Source organism: Anabrus simplex, chromosome 2, assembly GCF_040414725.1.
Source record: "Anabrus simplex isolate iqAnaSimp1 chromosome 2, ASM4041472v1, whole genome shotgun sequence".
Lineage (NCBI taxonomy): Eukaryota > Metazoa > Arthropoda > Insecta > Orthoptera > Tettigoniidae > Anabrus > Anabrus simplex.
Genome location: NC_090266.1, coordinates 1088769370 through 1088791371, shown reverse-complemented (window position 1 = coordinate 1088791371; position 22002 = coordinate 1088769370). Strand labels below are relative to the sequence as shown.

The 22002-nt window shown below is 41.8% G+C and overlaps 1 protein-coding gene across 2 annotated transcripts in view; it reads right to left on the bottom strand.

The window, feature by feature from the left end:
• LOC136863303 (cationic amino acid transporter 2) overlaps positions 1–22002 on the bottom strand; it is a 282617-nt gene that overhangs the window by 143756 nt on the left and 116859 nt on the right. For both annotated transcript variants that reach the window (XM_067139685.2, XM_068225906.1), the window contains one exon: positions 4118–4353. In XM_067139685.2, the coding sequence (XP_066995786.1) occupies positions 4118–4346 (229 nt within the window). In that variant the 5' untranslated portion in view covers positions 4347–4353. The remainder of the gene's footprint in view (positions 1–4117; positions 4354–22002) is intronic.

Here is a 22002-nt window from a genome sequence, read left to right as displayed (position 1 = left end):
AAGCACGTGGCCAAGGATGTTGCTTTGTTTAGAAACAAGAGCACATGGTCGTGACGTCACGGTCACGTGGTATGCTGCGTCAGCACGCATGCTCAAAATCTACGCCGATGTGGCTAGAACTTGTCAAAAGCACGTGGATTTTAATTTCCGCGCTCTACGTAGTTAAGTTAGTGCGCATAGATATGCCATGCTAAGATAGCAGCTGTCATCTTAACGACGTAAGCACACGAAATTTAAAATCTACGTGCTTTTTGACAAGATCTAACCATATCGGAGTGGATTATGCACTTCGGGTGCTGGCGCAGCATACCACGTGACCGTGACGTCACGACCACGTGCTCTTGTTTGTAAACAAAGCCACGTGCTTGGCCACGTCCTATTGCGATAGATGTCAAAGTGACAGGTGTAATCTTAACGGACACTAACCTCACTTTTAAGGACAATAGAGCATCGCTAACCTCACTGCTGCCATCTTGACGGGGATAAACCTCACTGCTACCACTTTGGTTATACGCTTTTGCGTTAGTTTACTGTTAATCGTTCAGCTGTTCGCATCATCGAAGAAGCGAGTAACAAGTGTCTAGTAGATTTAACTTGTATCTTTTAAAGAAGGATCTGTTAGCAGAAGATAAAGTTCGTTATGGAAAAACTTATTTCTAGAGATATTTGCAAAGAGTGTGGATTTTCCCGAGGCTATCACAAGACACGTCATGAGATATCATGTAGGACAATTTTTAATGCAAACGTTGTAGAAGAGAGTTCAAGAACGCATACAACGCTCAACGTCACGAAGCCGCGTGTAATGTAGCTTCATCGGGAAGAAAACACAAACAGCTCAACCGTAGTCCGGTAAACACAGATTTATTTTTAAAAAGTACACCTCTGCGTGAGATTTTTATTTCTCCCTTGTTGTCTAGGCCTGCTACAAGTTCTGTTACCAAGCACATATTTCGAGATAATGAGAGGCAAAATCACGATTATGATAAGGATAACTATGCTGACAATAAAAGTGATGATAAAGGAAAAGGAGAAGATCTCAATATTTCATTGCCATTAGAGCTTTATAATTTTACTCCATTTTCTAAGCCTACTACACGTTCTGTCGTCGTGCAAACATCCCAAAGAGATATGCAAGATGATGTGCAAGAATATTTCAACGCTTCATTGCTATCGAAACAAGTTAAGTTTGTACCTCGAAATGCTACTGCTGAAGCACGTATTACATTAAAACAAGTCGCTACACATCAACGGTCTGCATATAGGCTCAAAGTTCACAACAAGCCTCTGTTACACCATGTAGACGTAAAATACTCTAAAGACCCCAACCTAGTCGTAAAACGTTTGCAACTTTTAAGAGCCTTTCAAGATGCTGGTTACACAGAGTAAAAAAAAAAGATATTTTCGATATAGAGTAGGAATTACGTTGTGCAGGTTTTATTGAGTAATGGCTCCTCAAAGTAAAGACCTCACCTGTAAGCTCTCTCTCGACAGCACAACAGCCTGAACACCTTCATACATTCCCAGCCCTTACCTTCACTCTCACCTAAGTCATCCTTCTGTAGCATATAGTAGATCGATTACCTATATTGGTACAGACTCTTTTCCAACATTCTCCCTTCCTTAGGGTAATAACTCCGCCTCTAGCTCTGAAGCCGGTCTCAAGCCCGGATAAAGAGAATAGAGGCACCCTAAATACTACAAAAAAATGTAAGCCCTTTTGCTCCTTAGACCTTCTGCCCGTTTGCCCTTTAGCCCATTAGATCTTAAGGCCATTAGCCCTTTAGCCCATTGGACCACTAGCCCTTTATCCCTAGGAGGAGGAGGAGGAGGAGTCATTTGGTCCTTTTGCCCTTCTAATAAAGGTGTGACCCCGAGTTCCATTCCCTATCATATGTGTAGCACGATTTTCTTCGGCTCAGCATTTTGCAATCCTACACTGAATGAACGTTATCACTTCTAACAGGATAACAAACTTAGGTTATAACAACATTTTATGTTTATCTACATCTTATCCTTCTGATTATGCTTTTAGCTTTGAGCGACTATACTTGCTCGAGAGCCTAGTGCAGCTCTCCCCCAGAGTTAGTCCCATTAAGAGCCTATATATTCGCAAGAGCCACTGCGCTATACTGATATTAGGAAGGGCATCCGGTTAGGACAATAAAACGCCCGCATTAGCCCAATACGTGAAAAGCCCTAGCACAACTCTCCCCAAGTTAGTGCCGTAAAACTCATGTATCACCACTAGCTCCTGCGCTGGATAGTTATAAAGGGTAGATGGTTAGGATAAGCGATAGCCCAGCTCCTTAAAGTTAGTCTGATATAACGAATGTACAGCAGCTATCTTGCCTAGTAGCCCCTGCCTCAGTTCCTAACAGTTAGGCGATAAAACTAATAGGCTGTAAGTTACAAGTTGTCAGCCCCTGAGGGAGCTCTCTAGAGTTCGATCCATGATAATACAGTTAGCAGCCATCTTGCATAGTAGCCCTCTCTTGCATCAGCTACATGCTTATAACCCATGTCAACAGATTCAAATGGTATATTTCCGAACCGAAATTTCAAGTTACATATTTATCCGATAAACTGTTCGACTGCTAGGGGCTTAAATGTAACCAATTTATTTCTTATGGCACTAGACGTTCTGTTTAATTTCGCTCCTGCATGAGCTAGAAGCTTATAACCTATGCCAACAGATTGAAATAATGTTTCCGAACCGATATTTCATGTTTATATGACAATTTCTTCGACTGCTAGGGGCTTAAATGTAAGCAATGTATTTCTTATAGCGCTACGCGAACTGTTTATTCCACATTCCGCATGAGCTACATGCGTTCAACCCATGCCAACAGATTCAAATAGTATATTTCTGAACTGATATTTCAAGTTACATGTTTATCCGATAATTTGTTCGATTGCTAGGGGCTTAAATGTAACCAATGTATTGCACTAGGCGTTCTAATAAGAGCCTATGTATAGCCGCCATCTCGTGCAATCACCCATAACCCGCATATTTCTCCATAAAACCCGTGTATATCCGCCATCTTGTGCAATAGCCCATGGCCGTCATCCTTCTCCATAAGAGCCTGTGTATAGCCGCCATCTTGCGCAGTAGGCCCTTCAGTTAGCTTTCTCCATCAGAGCCTGTGTATAACCGCCATCTTGCGCTAGCGCCCCTAAGCCGTCTAATAAGAGCAGCCACCATCTTGCGCAAGCGCCCATAGGCCATCTAATAAGAGGCTATGTATAGCCGCCATCTTGCTCAAGCGCCCCTATGCCCTCTCATAAGAATACGTGTATGGCAGCCATCTTGTGCTATTGGCGTCGGGAAGGGCATCTGCCGTAAAACTAAGGATAGTCCCTTCAAGATGGCGGATGCGAGGTTAGGCTCGCTCTCTTAGGCGTCGGGAAGGGCAACTAGTCGTTAAAGTAAGGTTATGCCCCTCAAAATAGCGACTGTGCGTTAGGCTTGCTCTCTTATGCAAAATCCGTAAATCGACATTGCACGCCTACTATACTAGAGGTCAATGACCTTTCATTGGAACCTGCATTGCTACACTACTAGACCTCGGGTGCTGACGCAACAAAAAAATTGCTGACTCAGCGGATTTAGAAATCTTTGCCCTACTACTGCCTGAGAAAAACCTATCCCGCCTCCACACATAGAGTGAGCGGGATTTGATCCACGGACCCCAGGGGTGAGAAGCCGGCGCGCTGCCGCCTGAGCTACGGAGGTTTTATATTAAATTTATTACAATTCTTTATTTCTCCGTTACTTTTCCTGCGACCTTGTGAGGTCGAGAGTCGCGGATGTGATCTGTGTCGCGTGCTGGTTGGCAGTTGGTGTGTTGTGTCTATAGATAAAAAAGAACAAAAACTCCCTGAGCCAGAGCAATTAACCAGTTGCAACGGCTAAAATTCTTATACCAGGCGAGAATTATCCTCCTCCCCCTTCTCATCCTTCCACCTCAAGTGATTTCAGACAGACGAAATTTATGTCAATCGTGCATTTTGTCCGAGAAGCAAAGAAATTTAAGTTTATCTTCAGCTCGCTATAATTATTTCATTGTCTACAAACACCCAAGAACAAGATTACAAATTAAAATAATTGTCGACTTACCAGCGAAGGCGGATGCAATTGCCGCTACGAGGAAGGAGAGGGTTACGGCAGGCCCAGCTTCATGCCGCGCCACGGCGCCTGCAAGCACGTACACCCCCAGGCCGAGCGTACTCCCCACTCCCAGGTAGGTGAGATCTATTACCGACAAACATCGGGACAGTTCACTCTTTTCCACGTTGCCGTTGATTGTCTTCTTGCGGGAAAGCAAGCCAACCCATCGAGCAAACATTCTGCACCTGCCGTAAAAATTAAGACAAAATACAAAAATGTCTTCATTTCATGCAATGTAAAACAAAAGCTAAAAGGTTTCCACCTAGTCAATACAATGTATTGTAACCTAAAAATGGTACATATATTTGATAAAACTAGTTTCGGTCTTGCTAGAGACCATCATCAGACAAAATCATTAAAGTTAAGGCAATACATGAATTATAGATTAGATAAATAGATTGTTCTTCAATACGGAATAATATTCAATTTATTACCTATGATCAGATTGTATCCTAACAGAAGGTAGTGGTACGTTTACTGTATTTTAGATTCTTAGGTTAATAACCTTGACTAAATAGACATGGCAGATAATTATAAATAAACCGACAGCATAAAGAATTTATCATCGCTGGGTTCCTCATACATGATTACTGTTTAAAGGAGTCTAACAGCTAGGTCATCGGCCCCTAATGATTCAAGGTGCAACGAAATGAAACGATAATTAAAACTTCAAAATGTTTTCACTGACTAAAATATAAAACGAATGATGATGAAAAAATGACCATGAATCCAAAACAATCAGTGGATCCAATTTGCAATGACTTCTTTTCTGAACCGGGCTGACTGGCTCAGAAGGTTGTGGCGCTGTCCTTCTAACCCCAAATTGCAGGTTCGGTCCTAGCTCAGTCCGGTGGTATTTGAAGGTGCTCAAATACACCAGCCTCGTGTCGGTAGATGTACTGGCACATGACCTCCTGTGGGACTAAATTCGAGCACATCGGTGACTCCGCAAACCGTAAAAGTAATTATTGGAACGTAAAGCAATTATAATATTATTATTATTATTATTATTATTATTATTATTATTATTATTTTCTGAGGTCACCGGCCCCTCATAATAGTATTAATCACTGGTAAAGCAGAACCAGGGTGTTCCTCCTATAGTGGTAATAATCACAGGTAACGTAGACTCGTTGTGTTCCTCGCATGAAGGTACTAATCACAGGTAATGCAGACCCATGGTATGTCACACATAATAGCACCACACGCAAGCAACACAGACTCATGGTGTTCCTCACATAGTGGCACTAATCACGGCCGCCGGTATTCCTGTGGTGTTCCTCACATAGTGGAACTAATCGCAAGCCACGTATACACTTGGTGCCGCTCACCTAGTGGCACTAATCATAGACAATGCAAACCCACAGCGTATCACACATTATGGTACCATCCAAAGGCAGCACAGACCCGTGGTGTTCCTCACATAGTGGTACTAATCAGAGGCAACGTAGACCCATGGTGTTCTTCATATAGTGGTACTACTCCTAGATAACTCAGACCCATTCTGAATACAGGGGAACCGACACATTCCAGTGCAGCGTACGGCACCTTTTCTCGCATGGGCATTAGTCCGCGCAGGCGAGTGCCCCCTCCCCCTCCGCCTCTGTGGGATACATAAGATGGTACTAACCAGAGGCAACGCCCAGACCCGTGGTGTTTGTCACATAAGGCTACTACTCCTAGGTAACGCAGACGCATGGTGTTTCTCACATGGTGGTACTAATCGCAAGTAACGTCGGCCCATGGTTTTAATTTAATCATCCCTTAGTCACCCCTCTTAGTTGCTTCTTACGAGAGGCAGGGAATACCGTGAGTGTCTTCTTCTTCGTCCCCCACCCTCAGGGGGTGGCTCCTCATACACTGCTGGAGAAAATTAAGATAACCCTTGTATTGTTGCGAACACCAGAACTGTCATCTGGTTGCAATGGAAGAAGTCTTCCCATCTGCATTCCTGACAACGGAGAAATAAATTTATGAATCCCATAATCAACAATTCGACAAGAAATGAGGGCTGCTCTGGCTGCCTAATCTCTAATAACAAATAATTCTTCAGTAATGTTAATAGTCTTGAGTCGGAAAGACAGAACTGATGACTGTGCCTTTCACAGCCGAGTCGTCCGGCCGCGACGACTCGTGCAGTCAGCCGCAAATGACACCAGTATATTTTTAAAATCGAAAAAGGCGCCTACTATGTGACAGTAGATATTGGAAATATTGTCCTGAATCTACGTATCTGTGGCAATAGCCTTAAGAAATTTCCAATCACACGTATCAGTTCATCTTCTTAAATTGTGTCCAGTTCTCCCCGGATATTCCTTGCACTTCCTCTAATGTGTGTGGGTTTGTTCAATACAAGACACCGTTCCTCATAAATCGTCGGCAGCCTTAGATCCAACGAGGCCAAGCTTGTGATATCGAACAGATTTATAAAAAAAAACTCCGTTTTTCAGCAGAATGTTTTAACAAACTTTCAGACCATCTCTCTCTTCGTATTGTATTCATCATGATGCTAATATTTTCCTTGTTCTCTCTACTGGTATTAACTACTTCGTGCAAATAGACTAATTCTTTCATTAAGCAGCATTTGCTCATTTTGTTCCATTACATGTGTTAGTAATATCTATTTTACAGGGAGGCATGTGTACGTCATTTTTTCAGGGCCTACTAGAGTGATCTTACCAGAATACCTACACTATCACGGTGTTTCAATCCAGCAGTTTCATACATGGAATAAAGAAGTAAATTCCGTATCTATGCACACAAACACACACACGCACACAGTGTGTATGAAGAACACCACTAAAATATACCCTTCTTACAGCCATCTTTTGAGGTAATGTCGTGTACTCTTCACCAAATAATGTAATTATGCCCACTAATCATTTTGGATGTTTATTTTGAGTTTTCACTGTCCAACACGTTTTCAACAAGCTCCATTTTTACAAATTCATCATAATGTAGAACTATGCTTCTTGGGGTGGAGTTATGGAGGATACTAAACTGTAGCAGATGGAAAATATAGCTAGCTGGCAGAAGGAGGAGAGGATGGACACCACTTACACAGAGTAAAAAAAGAAGTATACCAAGTTTGATCATCAAACATTCGTGGATTTGACACACATTTACTTAAGGGAAATTATAACACGGAAAGAAAAATACTCCCATTAAATAATATGTGACATTTCGCGATTTTCACCACTCTCGATCGACGATTATATGAAGAACATTTTCAAGGCTTATAATCCCCTACTTCTCTTCATGCCACCATAATGTGTCAGAATCTTCAGAGATTTTTTCACTCCTAGTGATTTTAGGTATGTTTGTGTTTCACAGGATGAAGATATAACTGTCGCTCAGTCATACCTTTCAGAGCTATTGAACGGAGGACGATAGGACTTAAGAGGATGCTAGTCGCATTCCCCTCAAATATATATCGCAATAAAACGTATCCTTATAATTCGATGAGGCATTGTGTATGTTTCAAAACCAATTTCAAAAGCCTGCACAAAACTGGTAGTTTCTTTGTAACTCAGCAAAAATTGTGAGCACTTCCTTATCTTATGTTAGGAAAACGGATACATACATACTTTTACAAATTCAACCGGAACAAAGACGAAACTGATTAAGAGTCTTCGGAAAGGAAACAATTGTTTCACGGCTGTTTAACATAAACTGATAAGCCTAATGCACATGGTAGTCGTGGTGTTTCAACTTGTGTATTGAGTGCCGATATGTGAGGCACTAGCACTCTAGAAAACGACTTTTCCAGAGCGCAATTACGAAATACAAGCATCCCTTAAAGTGCATCGCAACTGTAGAGAAATTAAGCATATAGCATTGAAGTAAATCCTGTATGAAGAGTTGATCACAAAACGAAAATCACTACTATGATTATCGGAAACTGAGGAAGAAAATGAACCCCTTTTTGTATTAGGAAACAATGTCTTAATTTAGACTTCAGTTATCAGAAAGAATTTGTAGAAATACTTCATATTGATCCGAAACTACTATTAACACTGGTTTCTCACTAAAGCGGCCGCTGTTCGAATCCTGGCCAATGAATGTGGTTTTAAAAAGTGATAACTCAAGTACCTGTGATTCGTATTATACGTAAAACTGGTAGTTCCGTGGATATGCTCACTATATCAACAGACACGAGAAATTAGAAACTTGCTCTTTTTTCAATATACCGCACTGATACCTGGTACAATTAAATTAAAAGTAATTTTCTGACTATATCATGTTACCAGCAGCTCACTGTGATGTGAGTGAACACATTGTTGCATGTCACCCAGGAAATGCTCATTTGGTCTGAAATCTGTAAATTTGATGTTCAGAACAAAAATATAAAATATGTTTCATACGCATTGATGGAACCACGTGTGCAATGTAGAAGGATGTGTTATTCTGGTTAAAGATGCAGTTCTCTCACATGAAATTGTTTCAAAATATTTACCTGATTTTCAATTGTGAACGATACGTATCAAATTATCTTTCCACAGAAATAGTACAACTGTATGTTTTTCCAGCATTATATCAAATAAATGATCAGACCATCTTTAAATGCATATTCCCTTACAGTACTGTTTGATGCTATAATTTTTCCTGTTGTAATATTTTCCTGGTGGAAGGATATCAGTTAAATATCATCAAGAAGTTTGAGGAAAATAAGTTATGTCTTAGGCTAAGGTCATTTCTGTGAAAATTATTTCCTTACGTTTCGTTCTTGCTCCACCTTGCTATTTTTCTTATCAAGTTACAAGTTATTCTTTTATTAGAGAAAATTTTGACGATAATAGTTTCGCCGAAATCTCTCAAAATCCGAGATATTTGTACTCCTATTCCCAGACAAAATGGACACCAATATTTTACTATTCTAATTTGGAAGTGTCCAATAACAATGTGAAAAATTGACATACATTGGAATTTATAGGTATTACAACTTGATTGGAATTGTTAATGTGGTATGGATGTTGTTCTACCCCTTCCTCTAAAATATATAGGCGCAACTTAGGAAAATTACTTCTAAATTAATGTTTTCAGGGATATAGTTACTCTTGAGTTGGGATTTGATGTTGACTAGGGGGATAATTTCAAGCAATCCAATAAAGAATGCCGCTTTTGCTAGAGGCTTTACGTCGCACCGACACAGATAGGTCATATGGCGACGATGGGATAGGAAAGGCCTAGGTGTTGGATGGAAGTGGCCGTGGCCTTAAGGTACAGCCCCAGCATTTGCCTGGTATGAAAATGGGAAACCACGGAAAACGATCTTCAGGGCTGCTGGCAGTGGGATTCGAACCCACTATCTCCCGGATGCAAGCTCACAGCCGCGCACCTCTAACCGCACGGCCAATTCGCCCCGTCAAAATTGAATAAGCACATGGCATTGTATAAGTTCCTCGAAGGTACAAATTTCCCAGAAACAATCGAAGCTACAGATATAATATTTGTTATTATACACAAGGTTTGCATCTACGAGGGAGGTGAATTATATTTTGAAAACTAAAATTAAGTCCGATATATTAAAACCGAGGAACATAGTGTACAATACCACACGCTCATCACAAATCACAAACGCTACTTTCTGACTGAGCACAACCGCATGCTTATCTTTCATTACAGTTATTTGAAAACCAGTTTAGTCACCCACTGCACATTGATAACGAATGTGATCAGCAGCCTCTCAAAGTTACTCGAGTTTCTCTAGAGCTGAGGATGATTCAGACCACTTGATCTGATAAAGGTTATATTATTGCCTCTGCACTTATAAATTGCTCAAGAGCAGCATTCAATGATATAACAAAACGAAGTATAAGGCGAAGTACTAGAGATGCCATTGCGATGACCGAGCAGAAAGACAATTCAGGCTGTTGCTAGCTGTAACTAATCATTGGTTACAGTTTGGTTTATTCCACGTTCAAACTCTGTTTATAGAAAATAATGTTTAAAACTTCTCAGTTCCAACAACTCATATTTTACATATTCATGATAAATGATAGTTAAATGTTTTGAGGTGCCCCACGAAGCTTTACAACTCAGTCTGATCATTTGTAAGTCACAATTCGAAACATAATAGTTCATATGAGGCATTACGAATACAAAGGGATAACTTAAATGCATGTTTTAAGGCGTTTTCTTGTTAATGTTTTAAAGTCGCACCGACTTTGTTGCGTCTTTCGTCGGATGGGATGGGACAGGGTTAGGAATGGGAAGGAAGCATCCGTGGCTGATGTGAAAATGAGAAACCACGGAAAATTATTATTAGGGTTGCGGATGGTGGGGTTCGAACCCACATCTCCCGAGTACAAGCTTACGGCAACTTGACCCAAACCGCGTAACAAACTCGCTCGGTACGTTTTAAGGAAGACATATTTGTAAGTACTTCATTCTGGTGAATTCAACGAATAAGTACTTGCAAATGTTTTGCACTTTTCCAGATAAACATTCATTTAACATACTCTTACAATAAATGAATCATTTCTTATTTTCCGTCTTTTTCTTCCTGGCTATCTTTCCAAGTTATTGCGGTCGGCAGTTCTTACCGATTGGCCCAGTTTTGCGTACGGATGCCCTTCCTCACGCCAACTATGCGGAGCGATGCAATCACTATTGCGGGTTTCTGTGGTGGTTATTGTTGTCCTGGGCTGTATGTACATGGAGAGTAGTGTATTAAGATGAACACAAATACTCAGTCCACGAGCTAGAAAAATTAACTATACGCAGTTTAAATCCTCGGACGAAGTGGGAATCGAACAGGGGGCCCTCTGAACCGAAGACAAGTACGCTGACCGTTCAGCCAAGAACCGGTCATTCCTTATTGTCTGGGTTTTACAATTTTCAAAGAGTCTCACTAATGAGCAAATTAGGAGGCTCAGCAGATGAGCGATTTACAGGAAATGTTGACAAACTGGGTCTCTATTCTTATTGGTTAATGGTTAAATTAAGCACCATGTCGGCCTGAGCAGCCCAAAGGAAAAGGGTGGGAGCACTCGGCAAGGACAGACGTTTACGTAAACAAGAAGGGTCTGCTGAGTTCGCCCTTCGAACTCGCAGCCACATCACTCAAGATGGTTTGCTCAGTTCCCTTCAATCCTTATTATCGAAAGCAAAGAAGTGTGAATTCAGTAATGTCGACACACATGACTGTTCTTCATGGCTAATTGATTTTTATTTTTTTCATCCCGTGTTGAGTTCGACCTTTAACTTCGCATATGAGGTAGGCTACTACATAAGGACTGGTTTCCTTTCTTTATCGGGTAGTACAACACGTACCTGTAAATAAGAGTATTTATTCTTGGATTAAGGAATGTCATTTACTATCATGCCTATTGGGATCATTTGATGATGATGATGATTGTTGTTTAAAGGGACCTAACAGCTAGATGACAGAGCTCGATAATAGCTGCAGTCGCTTAAGTGCGCCCAGTATCCAGTATTCGGGAGATAGTAGGTTCGAACCCAACTGTCGACAGCCCTGAAAATGGTTTTCTGTGGTTTCCCATTTTCACACCAGGAAAATGCTGAGGCTGTACCTTAATTAAGGCCACGGCCGCTTCCTTCCCACTCCCAGCCCTTCCTTGTCCCATCGTCGCCATAAGACCTATCTGTGTCGGTGCGACGTAAAGCAACTAGCAAAAAAAAGAAAAAAAGACAGCTAGATGGGTTGTGGCTGTAGCGTCATGCACGAGGCTTGAAACAACCTAATCAACATCCTTGTGTAGATATAGCTTGAAGCGTTTCTTATAACCAAAGAAGAGACTTTCATACTCCATGATCATGATTAAAACGCATTGCTCCTGCAACACGATGGACCCCATGAGCAAGACATGCGATATGTTTTAGACTAGGGTATAACATCTTTCCTTTCCCGGGCTTCAGCATGTATGGAGCAGCATCGCGTTACAGCAACAAAACTCCATTTATTCAGATTATACGGCCAAAAAGTGCCTAAAATAGCAGAAGCATTTAATCATAAAATTTTTCATAAAAGTAGAGTCTTTTAAAGGATAATACAATTTATAATATCGAGTCTTAGTTGAGTCTTACCATCCATCATGAATGACTCTCCCAATTGTTGAGTTATTTGTGTCTTGCAGGACTTTTGGAATCCGCCATAACATAGCCAATATTTCGTTCATGTTCCTTGATAGGAGTACAAATGGATCGGCATGTTTGGCGAATGTATACCTTGCAGCAAGTACAGGGAATTTAGTTTACCCTAGGGTGTAAAAGTGGGGACAATTTGTCCTTGGTTTTACCTAGGCTGTGAGCAATGAACGTACCACTTCCACTTCTATTATTAACGTCTAATTTCAAATCTCATTCTTGGAGAAGTCTTCCTCGAGAACAGTCGAGATTTTCTTCTGAAGAACAATGTTCTCTGCGAAACGTAAAGAATTTCACCTTAATATCTTGATACGGCGTAAGCCCAAAAGCCTATATCATATCCATAATCGTCTATTTTCAACTACAAACGTAGCTTTATGCTTCTTACACTTAATTAACAATCACCTCAATTCATCTTACCCTATTCCAGTCTCTTCTAATCTCCATGACTGAATTCGTTATTCTCTTAGGCGACATCTCCATGCGCCACAGGCGAACCCACAGCTGAATCCGGTGCACGCGTAGCTTCATTAAACACGTTCAGCCAGGCTGAGCGACTCAGACGGCGGAGCCCATGTTGGCGGGTTCGACCCAGACTCACTCTTGTGAACCGAGTGAGTTGGCCGTGTGGTTAGGATCGCGCAGCTGTGTGCTTGCGTTCGGGAGATAGTGGGTTCGAACCCCATTGTCGGCAGCCCTGAATATACTTTTCTGTGGTTTCCCATGCTTACACCAGGCAAATGCGCGGGCTATACCTAAAGAGCACGGCCACTTCTTTCCTACTCCTAGCCCTTTCCTATCCCATCGTCACCGTTCAAACCTATCTGCGTCGGTGCGACGTAAAGCAAATTTTGAAATTAAAAAAGTCTCTCCGGTAGTATATTTACCGGTATGCAAAAGAAATCGTGCAAGATAAAACTCTGGCACTTTGGTGTCTCTGAAAACCGTAAAAGTAGTTACAGGGACGTAAAAATGATGAAATTGTACAGTGGGTACAGTGCGCTAATGCCACTGTTCCTGCCTTTTGGTACTCGCAGCTTTCATAGCTGTAAATGAAATGCATGGCTTTTAGTGCCGGGATATCCCAGGACGGGTTCGGCTCGCCAGGTGCAGGTCTTTCTATTTGACTCCCGTAGGCGACCTGCGCGTCGTGATGAGGATGAAATGATGATGACAACACATACACCCAGCCCCCGTGCCGTTGAAATTAACCAATTAAGGTTAAAATCCCCAACCCGGCCGGGAATCGAACCCGGGACCCTCTGAACCGAAGGCCAGTTCGCTGACCGTTCAACCAACGAGTCCGACTTCATGGCTGTTACCACTAGCGTATATCTAAATGATATTCTGAACCCACCCAGCTTACACTCTCGTGTAAAAATTTCAGCCTGAAAAACGAGGGTGGTGTAGAGATGTATTCTGTGAATTCACATCCGAATAAAATAATTCTGGCTTGCACATAATATAATCATTATTTCTATTCTGAAAGCATCAAAATCTGCCCCAGGAGACTGCAACCCTCCATACACTTAAGACACATGTATAGCAGGTACTAAGGGGATGGGGCAAGGCCAGCTCCAGTTCAGTAAGTCAGACAATTCCAAATCAGCGTTTGAGAGCTAGATAACCCTACCCGTGTCTGCTCAGGAAAGAACACGCGCTGCGTTGTTGACCTTTTCTTTTTAGCCGAAATAACAAACCATGTGAGATTTAAATGTTTCTTTGCAAGGCACAACTTAGTTGATCGGTGCTATGTGGGACATCATTGTTCGAAACAAAATTTCAGGAGAAAGATTTTGAAGAATTCTCATCTTTAAAAACACGTTACTTTTACGATTATAACACTGATATTTACTGTGAAGTTCTAAAACAAGCAGTTCGATAATCAGTTTTAAAATATTAAAGAATTGTCGCCTGAATTAAACAATTTTATGACCCAATTTAATGTAAATTTTGAGGAGGTTCCAGTCAAATCTCAAAGAGAACTGATAAGGCTTCAATGCAACACAATTTTGAGAGACGCACATTACAGTATTCCAAGCGGCCTCCTTGCCTTTTACAAGAATCTGGAACAAAAACAGTTTCTGCGTATCCACGAAATGGCACGCAATTTAGTTGCGATGTTTGGCTCTACGGACATTTGCGAACACTCCTTGTCAATCATGAACCCGAATAAGAGTAAAGTTATGTCACTATTGTCCGATTTTAGGTTGGAAGTAGTGTTACGCATTCAATAATTCGCAATTTTTCTTACACAACTAAGTTCGTGAATTTATAGTGTAATTTTAAATGCAGAAAAAGAGATCAATTTTATTCTCTAGTATTTTGGCCGATTTTTATAGTTCTTTAGATCTGTCAGTCTTTCAAACTGTGACGTCTTCACACCTCTATTTCCCCCACCCACCCACCCTTACCACGCGTGTCACCCGCTCAGCTCCATATCATTCCCCCTCTCTCTCTCTCTCTCTGGGCTGGCTGTCTTCGGCATACCTCCTCTCCTCCTGAAAGCCCGCGGCTGCCCACTCGGAATGCCCTGCAGTATGTGATTATGAAAACTACTGAACCATCTGCTTTGAGTTTAGAACGGTGCAAGGAAGTATATTGGACATAATGATATTTTTACCATCCCCGAGGCAAAATCATTCGAGCATGATGGAAGAATTTCGCTACATTTCAGTCTGGAAATGTTTGACTAAAGGATAAAAGTCATAATAGATGATTAGAAGACGTGAAACCTTCACCGTTTGGGGAAAATGGAATTTATAGCTATCGAAGAATTTTTTTTTTTAGTTGCTTTACGTCGCACCGACACAGATAGGTCTTATGGCGACAATGGAACAGGAAAAGCCTAGGAATGGGAAGGAAGCGGCCGTGACCTTAATTAAGGTACAGCCCCAGCGTTTGCCTGGTGTGAAAATGGGAAACCACAGAAAACCATCTTCAGGGCTGCCGACAGTGGGGTTCGAACCTACTATCTCCCGGATGCAAGCTCACAGCTGCGCGCTCCTAACCGCACGGCCAACTCGTCCGGTGGAGAAATGTTGACATGTTACTGATACAATTCAGTACAAAAGAGCAGTACAAAAAAGTGGACCTCCCCAGCGAGCTCTTCCTTCTGGCGAAGACAGGGAACGGCCGCCAGGATACAGACAATTTTCCAAGTGGCGCTACAACGAATAAAATGTAATATTTACCTTACAGAATATGATAAGATGCTTAAAGTGGCGCGCTCTGGTTCCTCTATTCTAGGCAACCTTAACTCAATGCCCCGTGCGTCATAAAGAATGCCCTGCCGTCTGATATTTTGGAACGGGCGCTGTGCTGGCGATATCGTCAGCAGTGCCGGCCTGTTACAGTTATAATTGTTGTTCTTACTTTAGCAAATTTACCATACACTATTGAAAATCCACAGCCTGTTTCCAGTTTCAACCAGGCCAGGAGTGTAATGAATGAAGCCCCCATCTAGCGGCGAGGATAGGAACTTGGTCGCCTACCGAAGCCTGCCACACTTCTCTGGGGCAATGATTAATGACCGACAGATGGAAGTGAATTATATGATATTAGGGAGTGTTGCTGGAATGACAGATGACAGGGAAAACCGGAGCACCCGGAGAAAAACCTGTCCCGCCTCCGCTTTGTCCAGCACAAATCTCACATGAAGTGACCTAGTTTTGAAAATCTGAACCCAGCGGTGAGAGGCCGGCGCGCTGCCACCTGAGCCACAGAAGCTCAACCTTACACTAATGTGAACTTTTAATACACTGTGCGTTCATTTCAAAATTTCACACCTTGATTAAATATAAAGGTTCAATTGTGTTTTGGTTCGTATTGTGGAGAAAACACGCCAATTAGGCGTAGTACATAAAACTCAATTATTAATGGTTTGGAACTCCCCTCACGAACTAAACTGACGTTTTTCCTCAATAATAACCACAAGAGAAACCATTTAAGTTATTCAAGAGGGGAAGCTTTGAAATGGACGCACTGTATATTAGAAGCATATAAAAATCAATTGATTCCAAAGAAATATTTTCAGTATAAAATAAATTTATTTTATATACCAACTGTATTCAAAAATTCAACAATGTTCATAAGTTAATTAAAATGTATCAATGTTTTCATCATTAACAGTTCAACATCATTGCCTCTTATTAAACTTTATAATTACCAAAATTATATTCTTACAATTACATTAGTTGCCTATATTTTCCTGTTAATATTAAGGGGAAAAGTGAACTGATTATTGTGATGAGAATTTAATATATTTTAGAATTCCATCGCATTCTTTCATATTATATTGCACAAGCCGGCACCACATTCTAGTTACACATCTCCGCCGCTGCCACATTCGAATGAACAACTGTGTCTCACTGCCCGCTCGCTAGTACAGAATGTGCTGACCTCGCCTCCTGTCAGCTTTTCCTTCTTAAGATGAGGCTGCATGTTCTAAACAATGCCCACATTTAATATACTGTGCGTTTATTTCAAAATTTCACACCTGGATTAAAAATAATGGCCACGAACGTACTACGCTGGCGTAGCAGGGGGAGAGGTGATACTCCCAAGTGGCGCATCCCACGTGGCGGATAGGGGGGGGGGGGTCCTAACCGGCTTGCCGGCGGACTTGAGGGAAATAAAATACCTCTCGCGGACCACTATATGAGGAACACCACGGGATAGTGCAGGTACCTGTGGTTAGTACACTTATGTGATGAACACCATAGGTTTGTATTGCCTGTATTTGGCGCCGCAATGTGCCAAACACCATAGGTCTGTATTATATGTCGAATTTCATAACCTGTGAGTAGTACCATAATGTGTGGAATACCGCGAGTATCTGCTACTTTTAATACCGCAACATGACAAATGCCATGGTTCTAATTTCCTAGCGATAAGTACCGTTATGAAAGGCCGGTAACTTGTATTTTGAACCCCCTTTAGACTGCAAGCATCATCGATTCAGTTAGTACGTTTACATGGGGATTGAGATCGATTTGAGTACACTTACCGTATTGAATACGATTCCCGTTTACATGTAGTATTTGAGTATCGTATTGAATCCGCCAGGCAACATCGACGTATACAGACGATGCAGAATTGTAGTAAATGCGATATCACCTCTTAGAATTTAAAAACGCCAAATGAAGTAGAAGCCCAGGAGATAACTTTCAGTTTTGAAAGTGTGTGTGGTATTCTAAATGTAATTGGTGCAATAGATAGAAGGCACAATCCAATTTTACCCCCAACATAAGGTTATCGATTTTTTTTCATCGCCAGGGCTGGTCGTCTTATAATATGATTGCAATTGCTGATCATTTATACAGGTAAATATATTTACTGGCTTATTATATTTGTTATTTCGACAGAACTTTAATTACGATGATTTTGTCAGAACAAACATGGAGTGTGTGCGCAGTCGTTTTCAATACGATCTCAGTACGATCCACGTTTACATGGAACTCAATTCGAACCGAGTACGATACGATCCCAGATTTTACCGTATCGACCTTGAGACACAATCCGAACTGAGTCCCCGTTTACATGGCGTTTCAATACGGGAAGTGTACTCAGATCGATCTGAATCCTGCATGTAAACGAACTAAGTGTTATGCTATACCAGCAGTCCCTTGGTCAGTAATACTATTGTTTTACGTCAGTTTACCGAGCTCGATAGCTGCAATCGCTTAAGTGCGGCCAGTATCCAGTATTCGGGAGATAGTAGGTTCGAACCCCGCTGTCGGCAGCCCTGAAAATGGTTTTCCGTGGTTTCCCATTTTCACACCAGGCAAATGCTGGGGCTGTACCTTAATTAAGGCCACGGCCGCTTCCTTCCCACTCCTAGCCCTTCCCTCTCCCATCGTTGCCATAAGACCTATCTGTGTCGGTGCGACGTAAAGCAACTAGCAAAAAAAGTTACGTCAGTTTCTGTGAATGTAAGACATTGCGGGTCGGATCCACTGATTGTTTTAAATTTGTATCTATCCATTCATTCTTCGTCCTCACGTTTTGACTTCTGGTCAGTGGAGGATTTTGGACTTTTAATTTGTCATTCCATTTCGTCTCATTTCGTACCATTAGCGGCCGATGAACTCTATGTTAGGCCCCTTTAAACAACAATCATCATCATCATCATCATCTAAAAATAATGGTTGAGTTGTGTTTTGTTCTTATTGTGGAGAAAACACGCCAATCAGGGGTGGTACATAAAACTCAATCATTAATGGTTTTTGAACTTCCCCACGAACTAAACTGGCGTGTTTTTCCTAAATAATAACCACAAGAGAAACCATTTAAGTTATCCAAGATGACAAGCTTTGAAATGAACGCACTGTATATTAGGGGCGTATAATAGTTCAGAGTGATATGAGATGTATACTAGGTACTTATTAGTAGGCTTACTGGTAGCCTGCGTTAAAGAAACAGTTTACGTCCAGCGTCTCTTAAGACTAATAGCCCTTGAAAGGACATTGAATACAAAACAAAAGTAAAGGTCTTGGAGGACATGGTTTTGTACTTCTACAGCGACTTTGGGAACAATTTGTATCCCGGCGGCCGTTCGCTGTGTTGACTGTCGAGAGGCAGGCTACCTACCCTCGATGAAAAAATTAAATGAAATGGTGTATGGCTTTAAGTGCCGGGAGTGTCCGAGGACAAGTTCGGCTCGCCAGGTGCAGGTCCTTTCGATTTGACACCCGCAGGCATCATGATGAGGATGAAATAATTATGAGGACGACACATACACCCAGTCCCCGTGCCAACGGAATTAATTATGGTTAAAATTCCTGACCCTGCCGGGAATCGGACCAGGGACCCCTGTGACCAAAGGCTAGTACGCTAACCATTTAGCCATGGAGCCGGACACCTACTGTTGATGAAGTTGTTAAAGAAACGCCCCGAACTTTACCACCTTTAAGTAATCGAACCACTACGACAGTAGCATGGAGCATATCAAGTTTAAGAGGATGCAGCGAACTCCGAACAACTGCGACGTATCCGAACAAATGGAATTCGGTCGGCAAGCATATCACTTCCCGTAAGCTACTTTTTTTGTTGCTATTTTGCTTTACGTCGCACTGACACAGATATGTCTTATGTCGACGATGGGACAGGAAAGGCCTAGGAATGGGAAGGAAGCGGCCGTGGCCTTAATTAAGGTACAGCCCCAGCATTTGCCTGGTGTGAAAATGGGAAACCACGGAAAACCATCTTCAGGGCTGCCGACAGTGGGATTCGAACCCACTATCTCCCGATTACTGGATACTGGCCGCACTTAAGCGACTGCAGCTATCGAGCTCGGTCTTCCCGTAAGCCTACTCAAGGTTGTTGAATCTGTTACCGACGCAGACGAATAGCATTTCCGAGTGATACGAGATGTATACTAGGTACTTATTAGTAGGCTTACTGGTAGGCCTGCGTTAAAGAAATAGTTTACGTCCAGCGTCTCTTAGGACTAATAGCCCTTGAAGGGACATTAAATACAGATCATTTGTAAGTAAAGCAAGCAATTTTATACCTTTACGTGCCTCTTGATCTAGTGGTCATAGCTACGGGACCTCCAGATTTAAATGGAAGCCAAACTTCAGGGACATGTTATTTCATTTGAAACATTCCACATATATAAGCCCAGATTCGAACGGCAGCCACCTTGGTTAGAAGCCTGTAACTATGCTTTCTCGGCCGTTATATTAATTAATTAATAATAATAATTTTACATCCCACTAACTACTTCGACGACTTTTAGACACATCGAGGCGGGAGAATTTTGTCCCGCATGAGTTCTTTCACACGCCGATATGTCTACAGACACGAGGCTGGTGTATTTGAGCACTATTAAATACCACCGGACAGAATGGGATCGAACCCACCAACTTGGACTCAGGAAGACGGCGCTTCTATCGTCTGAGCCACTCTGCTCGACGTGTGTATTTATGGCTGGGTCTTAGATTGGGAGGGCTATGGTCGTGGTGTAACTGGCACTTTTCCTTAACTTTAAATGGGATGTTATGTGATACTATTTAAAGGATAGTCGACAGTGAAATTTGAACACACATGTCTCCTGAGGGCGATGCACATGGTTGTACTGTCTAACGATTACACACACTGGTTTATCTTCCAAACACATTTCCGCTTAAATACGCTATCTCAGAAAAATATGTCATAGGGCCACGTTTTCATATTTACGCGAATACATTACATTACGTCCGTAAAATGGAAACTTGTCATATTAATGCATTTCAGTCATCAAGGTTTGCATCTATGAAAGGACATTCCTGCATTTCTTTCGTATCACAGCACATTTCAGATCATATTGATCTCCAGTGGCCCTTGTAACAGATTGAGAATCTGCCAACGTGTGTAGGTAATTTGCTGCTATTTCCTAGTTCTTCCACTCGTATCATCACTTACGCTAACAACGGTCATTGTACTTAGAAGGTTGAACGGGCACAGAACATGACTGTTTCGAAAGCGCCACCTGCATTGGTCGGGATTCAAACTGCAGCCGCCTTGGAGACAAGCTAGCGACGTCATTGATTTATCACGATTCACGCTCTCACTTCGCCTTGAGAGCAATTACGATACATCTTGACATCACATACTGTTGAAAAGCTGAGCGAACTTCGTCGTTCACTAAGGTAATTCACACAGTATCCACTGTTTATGCTGAACTGGAACAGAAGATAATTGAAATTAATTACGAGAAGTGCCGTCAATTTTTAAGTATTTCAAAAGCCGCTGCAAAATCTCTTGGCATTGCTATTCCCTGACAAATTACAAATCTCACACACCATAGCCCCTACTGAGTAAACATGGAGATGAACAAGATATCCTAAGTATGGTAATTAACGAGATTATCTCAGTGACCCTGGGCCAGTAACAGACATTGGAGGCGATTATGCCGTCACCTGTTCGACTTAAGAAGACTCTGTAGTTCAGGGCCGGCAAAGAATCTCCACCAACGGATAGCATCTGACTGACGAATTGAACCTGGCGAATTGTGGTACTGCACTACGGTATGAACTTCCGCCAAAGTTTACAAGCACAAAATTTCCTTTCCAGCTGTATCAGACATAAGAGTCTGCGATATATGTGGATTAGGTACCATGTTTTAATGAGAAGCGAACAGTTCATAAAAATATGTCTGACTAACTATTATAGTCAGTAATACCTAATCTCTAATATAATGCTGGTTTGGTAAAAAAATGCGAGCTTCTCCGTCGTTATAGAATAAAACACTAAATTGAAATACAATATAATGTTATTGGTTTTACGTCCCACTAAGTACATTGTTATGGTTTTCAGAGACGCCGAGGTGCCGGGATGTTGTCCCGCAGGAGTTAATTTTACTAGCCAGTAAGTCACCCAACACGAGGCTGACTTATTTGAGCACCTTCAAATACTGCCAGATGGGGTCAGAAACGAATCTGTAAGTTGAACTCAGAAGGCCAGTGTTCCACCGTCTGAGCTATTCACCCCGGCAAAATGAAGTAAAATTTCAATTCACGGTTTTCTTTACTTGCTGAAATAAAATATTCCTTTCAAATATAAATATCGATATGCGGGATTCCTGCCTGCTGTAATTTTTTGATGGATACAGTACTTTTGCATCCATCTCTCGGCACAGGCCAGAGTAAAGTGTAGCTTCCACCGAAGTCCCAGTCAACATCCACGGCTGTGACAATATGGAAGTTGCTGGGGTATGGGTAGTGCTGAGTAATGACATTCAG